This window comes from Thermobia domestica, chromosome 7, assembly GCF_964235325.1.
Source record: "Thermobia domestica chromosome 7, izTheDome1.hap1.1, whole genome shotgun sequence".
NCBI lineage: Eukaryota > Metazoa > Arthropoda > Insecta > Zygentoma > Lepismatidae > Thermobia > Thermobia domestica.
Genome location: NC_137460.1, coordinates 14066267 through 14087742, shown reverse-complemented (window position 1 = coordinate 14087742; position 21476 = coordinate 14066267). Strand labels below are relative to the sequence as shown.

Genomic DNA, 21476 nt, shown 5'->3' with positions numbered 1-21476 from the left:
AGCTAACCTGCATCTGTCTATCTAACACTTACCCCTGTGATGTGATGTGAAAGTGCACTTCATTCTCATCCCTTAAATTCTACCCTTCCTCATGATTATGATCAAAAGATCATAATGACCAAATGATGTAATATACTTAATAAAGCCGATGGTAAATGTAAATATGTATAAACCCCTAAGCTCCCAGCAACAAATGTTTACAACCCATTCATGTTCAGCTCACAACTCTTCCCCTACAGAGGGCATAACCCTCTTCGGGTAGTTGCTCACCGATGGTGGGCCGGTTAAAAAAATTCATGGTAATTTGTTACCCCTAAATGCAGTTTGAGTCGAATTTTGCCCAGGAAACGCTACAGCGTTGCCAGATCTAGCATAATGATGCTAGATCTAGCATAATTTGCATGTCTCTAGCATCTAGCATCTTGCTTTTGGCATCCTGCCTAAATCTAGCATAATTTCAGGAAGTTTATGAAAAAGCCGCAAAACCTGGAGATGAGAAAGCAGTTGGTCGTGGGAAGAAAAAGAACGGCAGAAATGTATCCTTTCCCATTGATTCATACAGTCGGTAAACCACACAGGCAGTCTCATTTTCCGAAGTAAGTAAGAAACGGCTTTGGCTTTTTTTTTTTTTTTTTTTGTGGCTCCACCCAGGGTTTTCTAATCCTCTAACTGCGAGGCATGGGCAGAGCTATGGGGGCCAATCTCCCCCCAACTTTTTGACAACTTCATCATCTTTATTTTTGACTTCATGACAATCTTTATTCCTGAAATGAAAGGTCCGAGACCGACCAAAGGACCGACCAAAAATCTGCCCCCCGGCAGACAATTCCCAACTCCGTTTATGCTGCGAGGTAATTTTCTTTCAAAATATATGAACAAACACTTTGCATTCATTTATACGATATATACGCCATTGAGTCTGGCAACGACTGCACTGGTTTAGTTGAGTTAAAGCTTTGGTACGTGAAGTATTGAGTTCTATCCAAGCATTCTTGCGCTCTGCGTATTTTAAGTTACGTTATCGTATCTCAACTTCGTTTTTTTTTTAAAAAAAACTCCTGAATTAGTAATTATGAGGATCTAGCATAATTTGACCAAATCTAGCATAATTTCGATCAGGTTTTGGAATAATTCCGAGCTGTGAGTCTGGCAACGCTGCTACTCACCTATGGACATCTTGCCTGGCTCTCAGCAACTAAGCAATACTATGATCGCCTCCAAGTCCTTGAACGCCGAGCTATTCGAATAGCGTATTCACTTCCAGCCAGAATGTCCACTGCCGTCGTCTACAACCATACCTCCATGCCTCTTCTTCTGGATCATGTCTACCGTCTCCGAACCAGTTATATTATGCAACACGTAATCGGCAACCATCCCATCCTAGCAGAATTATTGGAGCAAACCCCGGCAATCCGACGCAAAGCATACTCACGCCTGGACCACCTCATTGCAATATACGAACGAGAGGCAAATACAGCTGATTACAACCTTGCTCGTCGCATCTATCACAGCCATCCATCCATCTATCCTTACTAAACTGCACTCACTTAAATATGTCATCGTCTACTGTAGCACACACCGTCATATTTTCAATCCAGTTGGCCACGAAGGCTGAATACCAAACTCCGCCAGATTTAATTATATCCTCCTGAATATCTATCTTTTATTGTTTCATTACTTTTGTAATTACTCTGGCCAGAGAGAAGGCGTCACCTTCTATGGCTCGCCCATCTACGGATGGGAATGAAATGCTTATATATATATATATATATATATATATATATATATATATATATATATATATATATACTTTTATGGTAACATTTTCTCACCAAATGACAGATATATTATACATTTATCTATAACTAATGTCTCAAATGTGCAAATCCGATCTTTTCAACCAAACGGACTTAGTTCCTTCAAGCGTGGTATTTTGTCAAGTTGTATTATCGTGTAGGTATTTTGTAAGTTGCGTTCCCCAGTGCATGCATTTTGTAAGTTGAATGTCTTAGTGCAACTTTACTTTAGATAGCATAGATCTAATCATTATGACTAAAATTGTGAACCAAACACGGCTACGTTAAATGAAAACTATCATCAACTTTTACTAGGTTGCTTACTTACACAGACAGATTTGTTCCACAATCCAGGTGGAATGAGGAATCTGAGATAGGGCTTTATACAGGGTCGTTTTGACGTATGATTAGCGTCATATAAAAGGCCTGACTACTGCAGGAAACATGTTAGTCGAAGTCTTTAGTAAGTCTTTGAAGATTCTTGTAGCATGTAGAATTTTCTTCAACGTAATCAAGAATAGGGATGGGGACTTTCCGTTTCCTGCCTTCACCATTCTGGGTTCGCACTTGTGAAACGGAGAATCTTGCGTAATCCTTCTTCTTGAGTGATGTTCGGATCTATTCAATGCTGAAATCAATTGGAAGGTGGAGAATAACTGCTTTGATGGTCTCAGGTGTCATATTGTAGTTGGCAGTGAGAATGAATGTTTTGCACGACTTTGAAATCTTATTGAAGCTCGCGCTTCATTTTTGTGTATCCTTTCATGAACAGAAAAAGAACTTCTTCACTGCAATATTTAGATATTAATTGTTGTATTTCATAGTCCTGGGTAGGTAGGCAATCATGTATGTATATCCAAGTTTTGGTTACGACTGAGGAGCCTTTATATCCTCCATTTTGTTATCCTTCCGAAGTTCAGTGTTTAAAATGGAAGATTTTTCTGTCATCCATGACTTTTGAAAGGACGTCATAGGTATTTGATGTTGGTATATGGCAGGTGAAGGTGTCTGTGATGGTCTCAGGTTTCTTCCTGATTTCGGTAGCAAATTGTAGATTCTTGTAAGAAGAAATGTTTCGGATCACTTTGAAATATTTGCCAAGCTTCCTTGTTCTTGTTATTGCTTGCTATAGGTCCTGAGTTTGTTCTATAACTGAAAAGTAACAATAGTGTTTTAAGAAGGAACTAACATTTAAATAGAGCAATTGGAATGTATTCAAAATACCTTTTACTTATGTCTTTAATTTACTGTTTCGCAACGTTAAAGGTCAATTACTTGGATTTAACAAAGTTATATAAATGATGTTCTTCAAAATGTAATATACATTGGAAGGTTTAAAAGATTTGTAGTATCACTACTACTAATTTATGATTGATACCCTCTTACCCTTACATGAATGTCAAATTATATGTCCATTTGTTAACATGAAATTGGTATGGTGTGAGTAAAAATATTGAAATAAGATTTATTTCTCCCATATATTCTCATGTCTGCTGATGCTTCCAGTTCTCACAATACAATATGTTTTCTCCATACCATATATATATATATATATATATATATATATATATATATATATATATATATATATATATATATATATATATATATATATATATTAGGATGTTGTTTTCAATTCTCAGTTTAAGTACATTTCTCGTTCTGCAGATTTGAATAAAATTATACTATAACAGAGTTTATATTTCATTTAATTCTTATCTGCAGATTATTGGTAGCTTATTCACAGTAAATATAGAGTAGTTCTTTACAAACGATACAGTTAAAAGTGTTTATACTTTGTTCATATTGAAATCTTTTATATACCGAAGTGCATAGCTCTTTTGGTAATAACCTTGGTGCCAACTAAAATTTTCTAAAATAATCCAAACGAGTAGTAATAACATAATGAAATAAAACTCTCAATTGAAACTGTAGTACAGATTTAATTATTTTATTCTTAACATTTACAAATAAAGTATGTTAATTTTCAAAGAAAAAAACAGTGTAAGGAATTTATTCATATAGGCGAAGAACATGTTAGTCTCGAGTGAACACAGCTACATCAACAAAAATGTAGGTTCATTGCTATGTAGTTGTAACTCATTGATAGCTTGTAGTAGGCACGTAGCATAGAATTGATCATAATGTTTGCAGTTTTCTTCTTTATTACACATACCCAGCATCAGTGATGCGCCAGTTCCTACGGACGGAAATCCATGGTATGGCATGTAAGTTTGTAGGCATATTATACGTTTACAGTTGGTAGTTTGGTGCTAACAAATGAAGGGTGTACAATGCATCTGGATACTACGTACTTTTACGAAGAAACATGAGTTTTAGTGTTATATAAATTTGACACCACATTATTAATCTGTACTGAAATTTCTAGTAGTAATAATTAAGCACAACAGAGGACTAGTTATTTATTCTTAATTTTACATAAATCAATGCACGCAACTTAGCTTTCAGCAAAAGTCAATAATTTACACAGAGTTTATACTAACTTAATACATTCCTTATTTATAATCTAAATTTGTTATATTTTTACAAATTGCTTGTTATTTTAATTGTACAAAAATATCATCATATGGTGCTGTTTCATAGATTTCTGCATTATTATAAAAATATATTATCAAACGATAGATATGGCAAAAAATATAAAAATATTTTATCAAAAGATAGGTATGGCAAAAAAATATATTGCAACACTAGACAGATTAAAATATTAACTTCAATTTAACTGAAAAAAGCAAACAGTAAGCGTATAGTAACATTTGTGTTTGTTTGAGATTAATAATATTGTTTGGTATTTCCTTGGAGAAGTGGTTCCTAACCTTTTCTATCTGACGCTCCCGTTTGTGAATTCTCCATATTTCACGTCCCCCCGTCCTGGTCGATCGTCCCTCTGACATCTCTTAAGATCTCAGATGCATCTTTGAATTCTATTTCAAACAATAACCTAATAATTCTCACTAATTAATAAGAATTTCCAGGAAAAGTTCTGTATACACTGGTAGTGCTGTATTATTTGTTTACTAGCTTTGTTATTAATGGAATCTCACTTTGTGCTGAATGGTTATTTGGTGTTTGTACGGTATTCAAATTTAAGGCCATCTCGTGACAACATTCGTAATTTATTTCTGCCAGTATCTTGCCTTTCCATGCTAGCTCTTCAAGCAGAACGGCAATCAATGCATTATAACCTTAGGTTCATAACTTTACTTCTTTGGAGTGTTTATTAAAAAAATATTGCAAAAAATCTAGCTTCTTACTACCTGAACAATTAAGCACGTTCAAACTTCTTACTCTACAATATATTCCATGGTCTTCATGTTAATTTACATAGCTTATGTAAAAAGAAATAACAAATACTTTATCAATATAATGTATACGCTCATTCCTGCTATTTGTACAAATCTTCAATTATAACATGAAAGTTTTTTTTCCCTTGCATTTTTTGTATTGCGCATTGTTGATAGGGGAGAGGAAGGGAATGACGATCAGTTGGGAATGGCGATCAGCCCACTTTGCCCTCTTGCGTGACCCGAGGAGAAGTCAAACTTGTGCTGCCATCTGCCTCTTGTAGCAAGGTTTCTTGTGTATTGTGAAGGAAGTTGTCAGAGAAGACTGAAGTCTACAACGTGCTGAAACTTGTTTTTGATGATTTTCTTATAAGGATCTGCATATTTCAACTCACGATAGTTACAATTTAGGTTGTAAGATCTTGAAGTTATCAAGATTTATAGAAAGTTATATTTACGTCTAATGCATGACACATAGTTATATTTAAAAAGAAACTACGCTTACAATATAACCAGCTCAATTTTCAAAATGGCGCAATGTTGGGAATGCCGATCAACGTGATCGGTTTACTACCATAGTGATCACCATTCCCAACAAACTTTTGGAATACTTATCCAGCCAAAAAATATACAAGAGGCTATACTTAAGTCAGGTAATACGCCTACTTTAGTCAAACACTCAAACATTGGTTTCGGTATAACCTTTGTGGATCCTGGGTGCATGCTGACTGTACTGCTGTTGGCTTACTACGTGGATATATCCGTGATGTGTCTTTCAAGAAAACGTCAATAAAAGATTCAGTTGACGTTTCTCAGTCTTTCGAAGGCGCAGTTTAGCAAAAAAGAAATAAAGAAATGCCTATGGAACTAGGTGTGTTTATTAAGCTTGTACTGTGATTGCCAATACCAACATGTGATGGGAATGGCGACCAAAGTAGCAATTTGAGTTTTTTTTTTTTCTTCGTGTTCTCGAACTGAAAGAATGATCCTCTTTTTATTTTCCACAGTTATTATAGAAGGATTGGAGCATGTGTTTACAAATTTGTTTCAATATATTTTGCAAATGAAACTGCGTAATAACCCATTTGTCTTAGGTGATCGCCATTGCCCACATCTCCCCTAAACATAATCGTGTAAGGAATACTTGTTGAACAGATACTGTATGAATATTTATAAACAAATTGTAGACCGATATTTACGATATTGCATCATTATCTCGTGGAACGGACTGGGGCTCCTGAAAGTACAGAAAAATGGTATCAGTATCAAAATAATGCATATTTAGAAATAGTACTATTGTTAACGTTAGAACTACGCGTATGTAAGAAGAAATCAATTAACGGATGACGATGGCTTAGTAGTACAGCACTTACCTCTGTTGTGTGGGTTTCGTGATTAGATCCCCATTCAAGTAAGTTTGCGGTGAACAACATGGTGCTCGTTGGTTTATCTCGGGGTGTTCCGATTTCCTCCCACTTTCTCATTCCACCATTTCTTCCATTATTATTTACTTGCTTTACTCATCGTTTCCCTTAACCTAAAGAGCAATCGTGGGATGTTAAATTCAAGGTTTTTATTTCAAAGAAATCAACCATCAATACAGGGTCTATGCACTTAACAGTATACGTTTCGCATGTAGAATAAATATGCTTAATTTTGTGAAACACACCTAAGTTCGCAGCATCTTATCAAATATAAATTTTGAAACTTAGGAAAGGCTGCAGCGAAATTCTTCTCATAAGTGATAGAGAAGAGACGTATTTCGTTATTAGAATATATTTTCATTCTTTATCATCTGCAGGATTTCTAAGGAACTAGATGAAATATAACAAATCTTGAGATTTTGCTTTCCTACTAAGACCTGAATGGCTGCTCCTCATTTCACTTAAGCATTTGTAGCATATACCAAAGCCTTGAAGTGGAAAATCAGCGTTCGGGGGTACAGTATACGGCAGCTCCCCCCCCCCCCCGTACATATGAGTGAGGTCGACAGACCAACTGCGAAGCGTCACCTTAGTTGGCGCGAAGCGTAAGAAAATCTTTAAAAAATTAACCCTGCTTTTCCTTGATTTTAAGCACTTTTTATTACCTTTTACCTCCTATTTTATACGTGTGCGTATGCATTTTCCTAATATAAATCTGACCATGGTAAAATTAAATATTAGATTGAAAAATACTGCTGTTGATTTAAAATATTTCAAGTAACTTTCCTCGCTTTTTTCTTGCCTTCTTTTCTTTTTCCTCCCGAATTTCGTACCCCTTCCTTCTGCGCCCGGGGCCGTCGGCCTCCTCGCCCTCTCTTTGAAACGGCACTGGCATACACTTTACATTATCTTATAAGGGCCTATATGTGAACGTAGAGGAATTGTAATGGTATAATCAAACTTTCCACAGCAATACTTGAAAGCTTGTAACATACTTAATTCATTTTTCCTAAGTCCCGGTACTATTAAAATAAAAGGTAGATTAAATGCTCTTTCGCAAGTAATCTTAAGAAACATAGTATATACCATCGTTGGATCATTTGTTGTGGAAGCAAATAACTCTTTATTCGCTGGTAAACATTTAAAAATGTTATTAGTCCTTTTTATTGTTCTGTAACGTGAAAAAGAGAATGTAATTTGGATGATTTCAGGACTGGCTCGGTAAAACTTTTCTCTCGAAGCTGCAAACCTTACCCCGGGATCATATATCCCATTCTACTCAATGTAAATTCACAGTACTTTCATAATGATATTTTTCACCCTCAATGTATTCAAGTTCCCCGCTGGAAAAAAACTTCTCTGAAATCATCACTGACATGGGAAGCCAGGTAGTATTCATAGCATTCTCACATTGTTGAACTTCAAACAATTCTTGCATTTACAGTGTAGATCTCATACGTAAGTGTAGATGTAATATATTTACAGTTATAATGAGGAACATATGCAAGGTGGCACCTAGGAGTTTGGATCCCCCTCCCCCCCAAAAAAAAGATCGACTTTTCAGTATATTTAGAATAACTTTATGGGTGACATCGCAAGTTTTAATATAATTTATACTTATACTGTATTTCTATATCCCTGGAATAAATTACTTCATACTTGCCTAGTTATAACTATGACATTTTAGAATTTTCTGTGGTCAAGATCAAAGAAGATGGGGAAGACAGACATTGGACCATTTCCCACTTGATTTGTCATATAGGCTAGCTGTTGTTTTCATTAGGCCTGTATTGTTCATTTGATGAACAGTATATAATTCTGTTTATGTTCTACTGTTCAACGTACATTTCAACAAAGCGTATTATTTTTGTAAAATTTATTTCGTGTAGGTAAACCTTCCTTATATTACATAATATGAATGACGACATAAAAGGTATGTTTATTGATGAATACTAAACAACAGAAATGTTTGATGTAGAAAGTTTCCACCTCTTTACACTTGTAATAAATTCATTATTTATTGGATTAAATATATTAAAGAATATGTGTCGCAACGTTAGTAAAAAAAAGATTGGGAAGTTAGACAAGATTGTTACGAAATAAAGATAATTGTGAAAATAAACCATCTGTAGTCTGAACTTCAAGCCAAAATTACTAAAAGAAAAAAAAAAACAAATTTTATTCGATTTAAAGTTGATGCATTCAATTAATCCTTTTCACTTAGTAATTGCTAACTTTCTAATTGATTAATTTATGTCAAAAAAGGCAAGATATTGCGAAATTAGACTTACTTTACAGTACAGAAATAAATAAAATAAAAACAATTCCGTCAGAATATCTATTAGATACTTGGATCTGACTGTTAATGCATAACACTGTTCTTGAATCCGTAATAGCGACTTCTTTTAATATGTACTAATTTAAAAAAAAACACTAAAAACAGAAAATAATAAATGCATTAAAAGCATATAATAATAATAATAATAACAATAATAATAATAATAATAATAATAATAATAATAATAATATCTAGCTATTATTTTAAAAACAAGTAAACAATTTTGGAAGTTGTGCTAAGCAGAAGAAAATAACGTCAAATATAAAATTATTTGAATGGTAACTATTATGAGACACTAATTTGTTGGTCCTGTCATGATTTCAAATAATTTTTATTGATAATAGTAATTCATTATTTTCTGCGATAATTCTTTTATTATTATTGGATCAAGAGATTCAACATACAGTATTTGTGCCAAAAAATTTTTGAGGCCTTATATCTGGAGAACTATATATAGTGTAGCCAAACCCATAGTATCACTTAACCCTTTGGGGATCTTATCGTACATTTTGTACGATACGCATTTTTCATCGTACATTGCATTATTTCTCTTCTATTTGAGCTTTTTTCGTCCGTTTTTTTTTTTGTTTTGTTTTTCAAGTCCAGATACATTGTAGAAGACATTACGTATGGTTTCAGACCGTCCTGCGTCCAGACATAGGAGGTGATGACGTCATAATTTTGAAATAGAAATTTTCCCTTATGAACCCTATGTTCATTATTTTTTGGCGGGCTTCTTTTTTCACGTAGAAGATTGAAATTTTGCACAAACATTCAGTCCACGGAGTAGTATTTACCAGATTTTTTGTTCCGATGTCAGTACTAAAACAGGGGGGGAACCAGATGGGCAAAGGGTTGAAAAAAGGGATATTTTTACCCAAAAAATCCCGTTTTTCAGGTGGGACATGGTAGGGAATTTTTTCTGGCGGGTATTTTTCACGTAGAAGATTGAAATTTTGCACAAACATTCAGTCCACCGAGTAGTATTTACCAGAAGTATTTTTTTCGGATTTCTGTGTAAAAACAGGGGGTCCAGAGGGGCAAAAGTTGAAAAAAGGGATTTTTAGATCCAAAAAATCCATTTCTTCGGGATTTTCCTCCTTTGCATACATGATAGAGACACGTGAGTCATACCGTCTGAAAGGCAGTTCTGTTCTGAAGAGAATGATGGGCAAAACATTACCCTAGGGTAATTAGGGATGTCTCAGGATTTTTCCCCTGAGATCATATTGTTTTGTGGTAATTTGGGGCATTGTGGGAATTTTTGATAAAATTTCTCCCGCCCTTACTATTCAAGATAGAAACTTCAAATTTGGTACACACATTTAGTTTACCAAGTACTATTTATCAGATTTTTTGGAGGTCTCTACGTTCATACAGGAAGGGGGCAGGGGGGCCCAAAGTTGGACACAAAGAAATTTCCCCTCAAAAGTTTCCCTTCGACATCAATTTCCCCTCTCCTGGTATAAGGTATGGGTATGCAAGTAGTACCATTAGAAAGCCAGCTCTATTCTGAAGAGAATGAGGTATGAACCATGATCCTAGGATAAATAGTGACGATGCAGTAGCTGCTTGACTGAAAGTCTAAAAAATAGCCCAAAATGCCAGGATCCCCAAAGGGTTAAGTCAATAGAATTTTCTTAGTGCCGTGTCGTGGAAACTCAGCGCCCGGGGTGAGAGTATACGACGGCGAACCCATACATATGTTCCAAGTAAATTTTCCTCTGTTTTCTTTTCTCTTCTGATTTTTGCGCTCCTTACTTCGACGTCCGGGGAAATGGCTCCGCTTGCGTGTCCCCGCACAACACGGTACTAGATGTGCTTATTCCGAAAAAAAAAAAAAACTCGATTTAGGGGCTGTTCAAAAATGTTGTGGCCCCCGATCCAAAAAGTAATTATTGACCAAGATTACCATCTTTTGATTCATTTTTGGATCATTCCTAAAACTCTTGTTTTTTTCTCTCGTTTTCCGTTCTTTTTCAGAAGTACGATATAAATTTCTAAGTTTTATTTTCTATGTTTAGTGTGTTTTTGTAGTCGGTTATCATTCTTTAAATTTACTTGATTTTTCAACATTATACTTTTTTTTTTAATTTTGAAAGCCTTTATTTCAAAACAGTGCTTGGATAAGTATCGTGTGTGGTTACTTGTATGGTTTTTAATGGATATGTAAATTATTTTGCCGTTTATAGCATTTCGATATGCCAAACCGTTCCGGAGATATGATTAACATTGTTGAAGTTTGCAACACTTCTTAAATCGTGTAATTGCGAGAAGTTATAATTACAGCCACGAAAAAATAATTGCTATAATGCTATAAAAGAGAAGGGAAATAATAATCATTTTAAATATTTTCCACAAATATGCCATTTGCAGCAGTACTACGAACTTCATCAATGTTTATCATATCTCCGTAACGGTTTGAAATATCGAAGTGTTGGAAACGGCAAGATAATTTATACGTTCATTACAAACCATACAAGTAACCAAAAAAATGTTAAATCCCGGTATCTTAGTTCCTATTCATTCGAAATAAGTCGTATTACGACCATGATATCCAACTCTAAAGTACTTTCGATATCCTTTATCCTGTGCGTTTCCATTGTGTTGTATGTGCGTTAGAGACTTCTGAGCTATGGATGCTTGTGATACTGTAACATCCTTAGTTTGCAACACTGAATAATAAAAGTAATATTTTAAGTTTACGTTTGATATGTTGATTTGAAATTTGCAATAATCTGACGTAGTGCCATTTGAAAAATATAACGATATATTGGTTTGGCAACACTGTTTGTTGAGTCTTCCTTGTTAGTACATAGAAAGATGTCCCACTCCTTATAGTTGCTTCGTGCAAAGTTTCGCTTGTCCCTCTCGTTTGGTTCATCCGTTGTAGTGTTTGAGCATACACACAGTATTAATACTGTAGCTGTGAGGAGTTTCGTGGCATAGCTCCAAATACTCTTATCATATCTTAATAACATTTATAAATAAACCTCATAGAAAAATTTACTCTTTGAAACTAAAAGAGAAGAATCAACACTGGTGTATATACAGTGAAATTATGCGTGAAACTGCAACAAAATCAAGCCCGTTAATTACGATATTAACACTGTTAGCCTTTGAGGAATTTAATTTTCATAATCTAGCTCCGACGATTATCATCAGTTACTAAAGAAATTTATCAGAAACCACCTGGAAAGTATATACACAAATCTTCAAATACTCTGGTACAAAACACATCTGTATTTTTTACAGCTCAATGGAACGATATTAACATTCAACGTATAATTCCGCGTGTTCTACTGTCTGCAGCCACACTGAGAAAAGAAAAACGTATGTGGCATATTTAAAAAGATAGCTTACATGAGTAATTCCTTAGTTTTTGGACTTAACGTACAGCAAACGTATAACTGAAAACGCATGTTTTATAATACTTTCTGTATAAGTGTTCCATCTATACGTACTTTCCGTATGAAACAATGTAGGCGGTCAGGATCTCACATACAAATGGACGTATATAACATATAGCTGACGAAGGTAACATAAGTATATGCATGTGATATACGGAAAACTGTTAGATGTCAGACATCCTGCAACGTCATGATGTAACACCTAAGGACAGTGCCTGTGTAGCATACGGATAACGTACGTTTCATACTAATTTCTGTAGTAAGCAAGAGGATTCCGTATATTTCTACAATATACCGCTGTCCGGAGGACAAATTTTTTCAGTGTACTTTGTTGAAAGTTCGTCGATTCCACGTCGATAAACGCCTTGTCCTCTGAGACAAATCGATGTCTCCATCATCTGTTTGTTGTCAAAGGATTGTGGTCTCACAAGTGTGCCAGGAACCACAACAGGTAGTAATCTAAAGGGTAAGGTCAGGACTATATGGTGGGTGTGGCACTAGTTTGGTGACGCTAAATATCTTAATTTTTTGTGTTTCTTGAGCCGAACACGCTTTTCCATTAGCCTGTTGCAGTAGGGCAAACTTTTCATTCACTAATGCGTGATATATGTGGCGTAGTGCAACATACAACCACTCCAACTGTTCGGAAGAAAGGTTGGCATTGATCGTACGATCTTTAGAAATGAGCTCGATGTCAATTAAACGCTTGTAGTTCCATCGCACGAAGAGCATAACTTTATCCTTTAAATGGCCCTATTTTTCGCCCTGTCCTGGAAGTTACTCATCTGGAACTATTGTTTTTGTACATTCAGATTTGGAAAATACACCTAGTTTTCGTCACATGTGGCAATGCGTTTTTGAAAACGAAGATTATGCGAATTTAGTAATAACTGACAGTAAAAAAATACTGGGAAAGTATTATCTTTCAAAGAAGAAACGAATCATGAAAATCAGGGCACCTACTTCCAAGCTGAAAGCTGAAATTTTTCTTTCATCCATAAGTGCGTGAATGTGGACAAGAACTGGAGCGAACAATTCTCTCTCATCTGCTAACATTTAAACGATAAAAATCAGCGACGTCTTGAAAGTTCCTAAGCTCGTTCTTCTAGCATGGGTCATAGTGAAACGTGCAATTGTATTTTCTGGTTGTTATAGTCTTCGCTTAAGTTATTGACCAGATTTTAAAGTTATTCTGGTGTTTAAAAATATATAAAGTTTGTAATAGTACACTTATTTAATTAATGACTACTTCTTTAATTTCAAAGATATTTCTAACATCAAATGATATTTAAGACTGGCATTTGGTAGTGCATTTATCTTCTGATTTGATATCCTTAAGTAAGTCTTAAGGATATCAAATCAGCAGATAAATGCACTACCAAATGCCAGTCTTAAATATCATTTGATGTTAGAAATATCTTGATGTTAGTAAATCTTTGCATTCCTACGCTAGAATACATTGCTAGTACAAGAGGTAAATGCATGACAAATGTGCACGTCCTGTACAACCTTCATACAGGACGTGAAAATATACTCTAAAATACAGGACAATGTTGAATATACAGGATGTCTGGCCACTCTATTATTTGCAAGATGTAAATATGGGATATTTGAATACTTTACCTAAATATGACATCTTCTTAGCGGCATCTCCAAGGAATGAAAGTAACGAATCAAAATGATTGTGACTAACAGGATAACAAGAATGACTCCGATGACTATTAGAACCTTTGCACTGAGTACAGATGGATCCTCATCTAGTTTCCAAGCTGAAAGAAATATATTTTAAAGAAACACATAATTGTATAGATTCTGTAACAATGGTGATATTTTTCTCAGTTTACAAAGATCAATTCAAAATGAACACTTTTAATCTTGGAGTACAGAAATTCTCCAAATCTTAATGCAGAGATCGGAGGCTGTTGAATCCTAACAACTAACTTGGAACTTTTATGACTGAATTTAATAGAATGTTCAAATATCAATTGTAACGTGATGTATGCAGATGACTGAGATTGCTAGTAAAGAGTGTAACAGTTTCATTAAATAGAAAAAAAAAAGAAAAAAAATGATAGTCGGTTAAAATTGGTAAACAGCGCCATTGAGTTTATAACGGGAATTACGAGTACTAGAAGCTGAAGGTTGTGCGCGGGTATAGAGTAGGCTCATAATTACGACAACGATCGAGAACTGGACACAGTCAAATACTCGTAAATTCAAGTGCTATAGAAATTGATTTTAGTGGAAAATTCTCAAGATATATGCAGTTTATAGTGACTATGTGAAACAAAAATTATTCTTAAATTGTTATAAGCTGTAACAAATATATTCTGAAAGTTGAAAAAAAAAAGTTTATCGATCGATAAGTTAATGTGTTTGGTTGCCGGAATTAAATCAAAGATTACAAAGAAGACTATTTTGGCTACTTCATTCAAATAATTAATTCATCTAGGTTATTGAAACGACAACCTTAAATTTACGAGTATGTGTTCCATTTTGTGAGTGGCTTAAACATATTTGTCTCATTGAAGCTTCGAGTGGCAAAGTTTTATTTAAATTTTCACATTTATAGGTGTTACTGTAATGTTCAAGAAATTTTGTCCCATTCGAGTGTGTTTAACACCCAATTAATAGTTTTTGAAGTGGGTCTAGTGTTCCATATTTAGTTTTTTGGAATGATAACGTTAAATACATTGCACAAGAAATAAAATTCGCTATGGTAGTAATGATTTCTAGAGCCAGCAATTTTGGTAAGTGCTGAATTTCATGTTCAAAATACTTAGTCTCATGATTATTCCAGAAATTAGTCGTTTTGATGTAAAACCTAATAATTTGTTTTTTTGTTCATTAAAAAAATCAATCAATTTAAATTCCTTGATTTTCATTATTAATTTTGAAATTACATTATTTCATATTTAGAGTATAGAGACTCAGTTTTAAATGTTTATTCTTCATATTTAAAATCAATTATGTGTATGTACTCAAACAGTACATGTCCAATGGCGTTAGTCTTTGTGGGGAAAACTTAACTTCACTCAGGCTACGTTACAAGAGTAATTTTTGACATATGTTAAATAGCCCTATTTCAGAAGCATATGTGCATAAGTAGTATCATGTTCATTCTGAACTCAAAGTCAATGTTATCTCCAATTTCATTTAGGTATAAAAAGCTGTTTATGCCATTAACAATATTACGTATAGCATTTCCAAAAACACTACCAATTGGATCCAAGTGAGCCATAGTGAATTACTTTTTAATAAATAATTATTAAAAAAATAATAATAACTATACACAAATATTTGCCAGGGAACCCGAAAGTAAATATAAGGCATAAAAAACAAACAAATATTTAATTCAACAAAACTCAAGAAAAACACAACAGAATGCATGTGATAGTGATGAACAGTTTTTTTTTCAATCGATTGATTTCAATCAATTCCAAAATGTACACAATCTTCTGGATCGAAACTTTTCGTTTCGGTAAGTGTATGATTTCGATATTTTTGGTTTTGTAATTTGATTCCTCCAACTAAAGATTCTATTCCTCCGATGGAAAGAATCCTTTAATAACAATAAATTGAATAGCTCCGAGTTCACATGTGATTTTTTCCAAAACGATATCTTCTTTCGGTCAAACTAGTCAAACCAATTTTACCAATTGTGAAGCTTTTGCAGGGTTATCCATGTTTCGGGTTGGACGAACAAGTAAGAGTTTAGGAGAAGGGACTACTACCTGTTTCAAGCTTATTAATATACGCAAAGGGCAGAATAAGAAGGAAGATATTGTCGTTTGAAGACATTGACAATTCTTTCATCATATGCGTCTTCGTTATACAATCTCTCCTTTATAAAGTGTTGCTCTTGTCAGTTTTTATCCATATAAATCATTTAACGGGAGACATTTCGTCTGTTATTTTAGTTACGTCATCTGGTTCCATCAACCGATTACTAACTAACTAACTAACTCTATGGCCTATGGAACCCGGAGGTTCAGTGCCGCGTTCACGAAAGCTCTCCACTGACTTCTATCCTTAGCTAATTGGATCCAGTTTCTACTTTGTATTCCTATCTCTGCGAGATCCATCTTAATATTATCCTCCCATCTGCGCCTAGGTCTTCCTAATGGTCGTTTTCCTATGGGTCTACCAGTCAAGACTTTGAAAGCGTTTCTACTTTCTTCCATTCTAGCTACATGACCTGCCCACCTAAGCCTCCTAGACTTGATGACCCTAACAATGTTGGGTAAACCGTATAAACTATGTAGTTCCTCGTTATGAAGCTTCCGCCATTCCCCATTCTCGTTCCTCTTGGGTCATCAACCGATCAATCGCCATCAACCGATTACACTGACTCAATCTATCAAATGCACTGAGTGAATCAATATTTGCATTAACCTGAGTGTATCCGTCTAGTGACTGAGTAAAAGACAATCCTGGTAGTTACAGGTATTTCATTCTTTCATTCAACTGAAGGATTTGTTCATTTAGAACGAATTGTTCGGGAGTTATCAATCACTACCTTCAACTAATAATACAAAGAAGCAAAGCACGCCAGATTGTTCAGTGTAAGCAAAAAACTGGTGAGATTCCATGTCACCTCTCTGTATACTCTAAAGTAGGTATCGAAACTAGTACAATATACATATTGAACGACATAGAAACATAGAGTTCTTGGATACGATGGGTATATGGTAGACTTGAATGGGTGTTCTTTTCTTTCCTACAATGAAGATTTCACTCATGGCAAGGACAAAAATGTGACAAGGATCATGTAGGAACCAAATATGTGTCTTCGTCCATAAAAACTTCCAGATGTATTGCACGTCATCAAGCGTAACGTCGGGATTAAGTTCCAGAAAGCATGTTGACTTCCTTGGTGTGGTACCTAACTTATAGATCTCAGGCCGCTTCCTTCCTTCCTTCCCTTTCCCCGGATTGTGTGCTCGCCGAGGAACGTCAGCCCTCAAAACGTGACGGACTAAATGGCCTTAGACACCGAAAGCCAAGAAATCTAAAATCTTATCCTATCCTATTTCACATTTCCAACTGATGGTTTATGTTCTTTTCTTTATTTTGTTATATATATATATGTTTCGAGTTGGTTTCTTATTTTAAACGATGAGGTAGGAGTTCATAACCAGAAAAAGCCACATTGATTATCATGGAAATGAAGAAGGCCAAACTACATCTATGGACACCTTCCCATCAGCCCGAAAAGAAATTTCCAGAAAATTGTATATGTTATGCCTAAGTACAGAAATAAGAATAATGACATGAAACTTAGTAGAAAATAAACGAAGCAAAATATCGAAAACCACAATTAAAAATTCGAAACATAAAGGTTATCGGCATTAAGTACTTAAAATGCAACTATAAATATGTACTGTACTGCAGAAGAAAAAAATTCTCATCAATACTTTCATTCCATCCACTGACAGGATAGCGTAGAGAACATTAACACCAATGGTCAATGCTGTTTTGTCCAAAGAGTAGCATGGGACAGAAAATAGTTTGTGCGTATAGTATCTGGAATACTTTGGTGCTCTCCAGTCTCCCACTGATCTCCATTAACCTTGTCACTCCTATACAGTATGGTTAATTATATGTAGGCGAAAATTACTGGCAGCTCTTAAGCTGAAATTTTTTAAACAATAACACTATTGTCCAAATACCACGTAGTTCAAAAGTAGTGAGTTTTGTGCTCTCAGGATTACGTTAACATCAATCTCACATTATATGAGTAACAGCAGGCCAGCAGTAGAAGTAGCAAAAGATCTAATATCATTGACAGTCAATGAGCTAATACCCAAAAAAATATTTCGCTCAACTGGCGCTACATCTAAGATTTGACACCACGTATGTCACGTCAAATTGTGGTATCACTAATTTTTTGGAAGCAATTTTGTGTTTTTACCACGTGACTTCGGTCACATTCTCAAGCCGTTGGCTTAAAATGTGCATAATTCCGGTTAGAATGAAGCGATTTAAATAATTTTGGCACGAAATGAAAGAGAATTAAATGCTCTACTACATTTGAAGCCAACAAGTCCCAAACGTGACTGACGTCACGTGATCAAAACACAAAATGGCGTCCATAAAATTAGTGATACCACAATGTGACGCGACATACTACCTACGGTATTTCTATACCACCCGTTTTACCAAACTATGGTATCAAACCTTAGAGGTAGTGTGAGTTGTGCCAATTTCGTCTTTAGAGGCCTTTGAGATATTAGATCCTTGACTATGACACGTGATAGTTGAATCTAGTTTTTATGCATAAACTGTTTAAATTATTATAATCAGAGTTAAAGTGTTGATCCGTGAAAATGAATGAACTAGAACAAAACTGCGCAACATTCCACAATTTCATTTGATAATAGTCGTGATCGTGAATAAATCTGTGTTATTTATAGATAAGATATATTAACAAAAGCAGCAACGAAAAGATAATAGTGTCACTTTCGTTGTGCAAATTTCAAGGTCAAAGATGCTCCTCACAGTGAACTACCAATCGTAGCAAAATTGGATGCTATTCTGACAAATATTAAGGAAGAACAGCATGTAAGCAGGTATGATATCGGCAATGATCAACAAATCCATCACCGAACAGTGTTAAACTATTTAGGGAAAGCTGGTAGCAAAAACAAGCTTGTGAGTGCTGCATGATCTGACTCAGAAACGTTTGCTCGATAAAATTTCTATCTGCAAACCTGTATTGAATCGTGACTGTATGCCCATCACGCTGACGCCCAGGAAAGTTATACTGCGTCTTTGCTGGGATTGAAAGGGCATCATGTATAATCAGCTGCTCCTGCTGGGAAACCTACCGACTCTGAACCTGTACTGTCGACGATAAGCCGGAGTATATTTAGCAAATCAAAAAAGGTCAGTACTTGTATATCACGTTGAAAATGACAGACCGCATACGTTGCTAATGACCCGTCGGGAATTGAGATAATTTGGATTAGAGATTTTAATTCATCCACCGTATAGAGCGGACCTGACAATGTGACGCTATCATTTGCTTAGGTTTTCTGCGGAACTCCCTGATGAATAGTGCTATCTTAGCTTCTAGACACGCCTGTGAAAATCACGAACCACACTTTATTGACCAAAAACCACAAAAGTTCTAGAGATGAGATTATGGTGTCACTGGGAAACATTTCAGATGATCGAGCGAAATTGTTCACCAGTGGCTTCATAATATTAAATTCAAATCATAGTAAACTTCTCAATTTTGATCTGCAAAGGGTCGATACTTATTAGATGACCTGATATGAGAAAGATATCAATTTGCTAAAAGTCTACCCAGATTTCAAATATGTACAACACTTTTTTTTCTTTTTACATCCTTCCTCTGTTTATTCAAATATAACAATTTTCCTTTCATTATTACCTCAACTTTTTTTTTATATAAATTTATGTTTTATTTTTGCCTAATTATTTTACATTTAGAATTTAACAAAAAGGAAATTTATAAACGGACATACATAATATAAAAATGTAAATTAAATGACAAACCAAAGAACATAAAATAAATTAGACATGCAAAACATTAAAAGAAATATCCTCAACCTGTCATAGATAAAAAGTTAACCGAAATATACAAAATGATGTACAAAGAATCAATGCATTACATAATATACGAAATTCCAGGCAACACTGTGCTGTGCAGTGTGATATAATTGAACCTTCATATAGCAGTACTTGATGGTAGATGTGGCTAGCGTGGAACGGATTAACTATTTAAGATAAAAAATAAAAAATATATAAAAAATGTACAACACTTAGTATTCAGTTTATGTATACTGTAAAATATATCTTTATATCTTGTAGGAAATACATAAGTTGGAAGAAAAAACAAGAATGTACTTTCTCGGGAAAACATAAATAATTAAATCTTAGTTTAACTTTAATTATAAAATACTACCTACGATTCTGAAATGACAGTTCACTGATGACTATCCATTCTGAATCAAAATACAGTCGCAGTCGGACATAGCTACCTCGCCGTTTCGCCAAACTAACGTTAACACTGCCAGCCGGGCCTCTTTCCAGTTCTGATGAGAAATAGCTAAGTGGATGTCCTTTGTCTATATTCTCATTTAACTGGATATGGGCTTTAATTTTATAGAATGTCTGAAATGTAAAATGTATTATTGTGTTAATACAATTACCGTTAATTGTGTGCAGTAGTTTTGTCATAATTAACGCTAGTAGTTAGTATATATAAGAAGATAGTAATTAGTAATTAATATATATAATAAGACAACGTTTGCTAGGGTGCACTGTGTTTCACATGAGAGAGGTGTGCACCCAGCATGTTTTTTTCCTGGGGAGGAGTCGATAGTCGATAAAATTGGAGGGGTTTCCGACTGGAGGACATCTCTCGAGTTCAACGTTGGCTCAGAAATAAAAAACATAACTATGTTACATACAAAATATGTTATGAAGTTTTGAAGGAGACTGCAGATAAGAGGCCACAAATACAATTATCCGAAGAGCTATGCCAGAGATAACTTCGCTATCAGAGGGTTTTCCATGTCGGACAAGTATTTGAGGCTACAAGCCAGACGAAGAGTGATATGGTATTGGGCAGCAGCTCTATCATTATCACACTAAGGCTGAATATGATTGACATCGGAAAGGCTCAGATGTGGAAAAAAAAACAGGCAGGGGCTGGGTGTCTTCTATGGCTGTTTCACTCCTAGGTGAAAGGACTTGGGACACCACCATTTTTACTCAGTCCCTAAAAAAATAATGGAAAGAAAAATACGAAAATGTAATATTAGGGAATACGACACTACTGTTTCAGAGAGAGTCATCCCCGGCAATGGATGGAAACAAAGCAGGGCCCCCTCGGTCGTCATCAAACGAAACCCCTGTAGGATAGGAATCTGTAATGTGCGATCACTGCTACAGTGTGGAAACCTCGAAAACCTGAAGGAAGATATGGAATGCAAGAAGATCGATCTTGGCAGTCAACGAAGTTAGTTAAATGGCCTGATAGAAGAGACATTCGGAGCGGGGCTTCAGAACGATTTGTATAGAAGCTGTAAACAGTACAGGAGGAGCCGGTTTTGTCTTGAATAAGAAGATAAGACAGAAAGTTATAGGAAGCTGGAGATAGAATGAAAGGAAAGTAATGTTGAATATAGCAACAGAACCGACGATAATCCAAGTATATATGCCTATATCAAGAT

The 21476-nt window shown here is 35.0% G+C and overlaps 1 protein-coding gene across 1 annotated transcript in view; it reads right to left on the bottom strand.

The window, feature by feature from the left end:
* Positions 1 to 3737: 3737 nt before the first annotated feature.
* The window catches only part of LOC145688830 (uncharacterized), a 76983-nt gene continuing 59244 nt past the window's right edge, over positions 3738 to 21476 (bottom strand). The window contains exons 5-7 of the mRNA XM_081762998.1: positions 20208 to 20412; positions 13894 to 14039; positions 3738 to 6335 (exon numbers count right to left, since the gene is read on the bottom strand). Coding sequence (XP_081619124.1) covers positions 13894 to 14039; positions 20208 to 20412 — 351 coding nt within the window. The 3' untranslated portion in view covers positions 3738 to 6335. The remainder of the gene's footprint in view (positions 6336 to 13893; positions 14040 to 20207; positions 20413 to 21476) is intronic.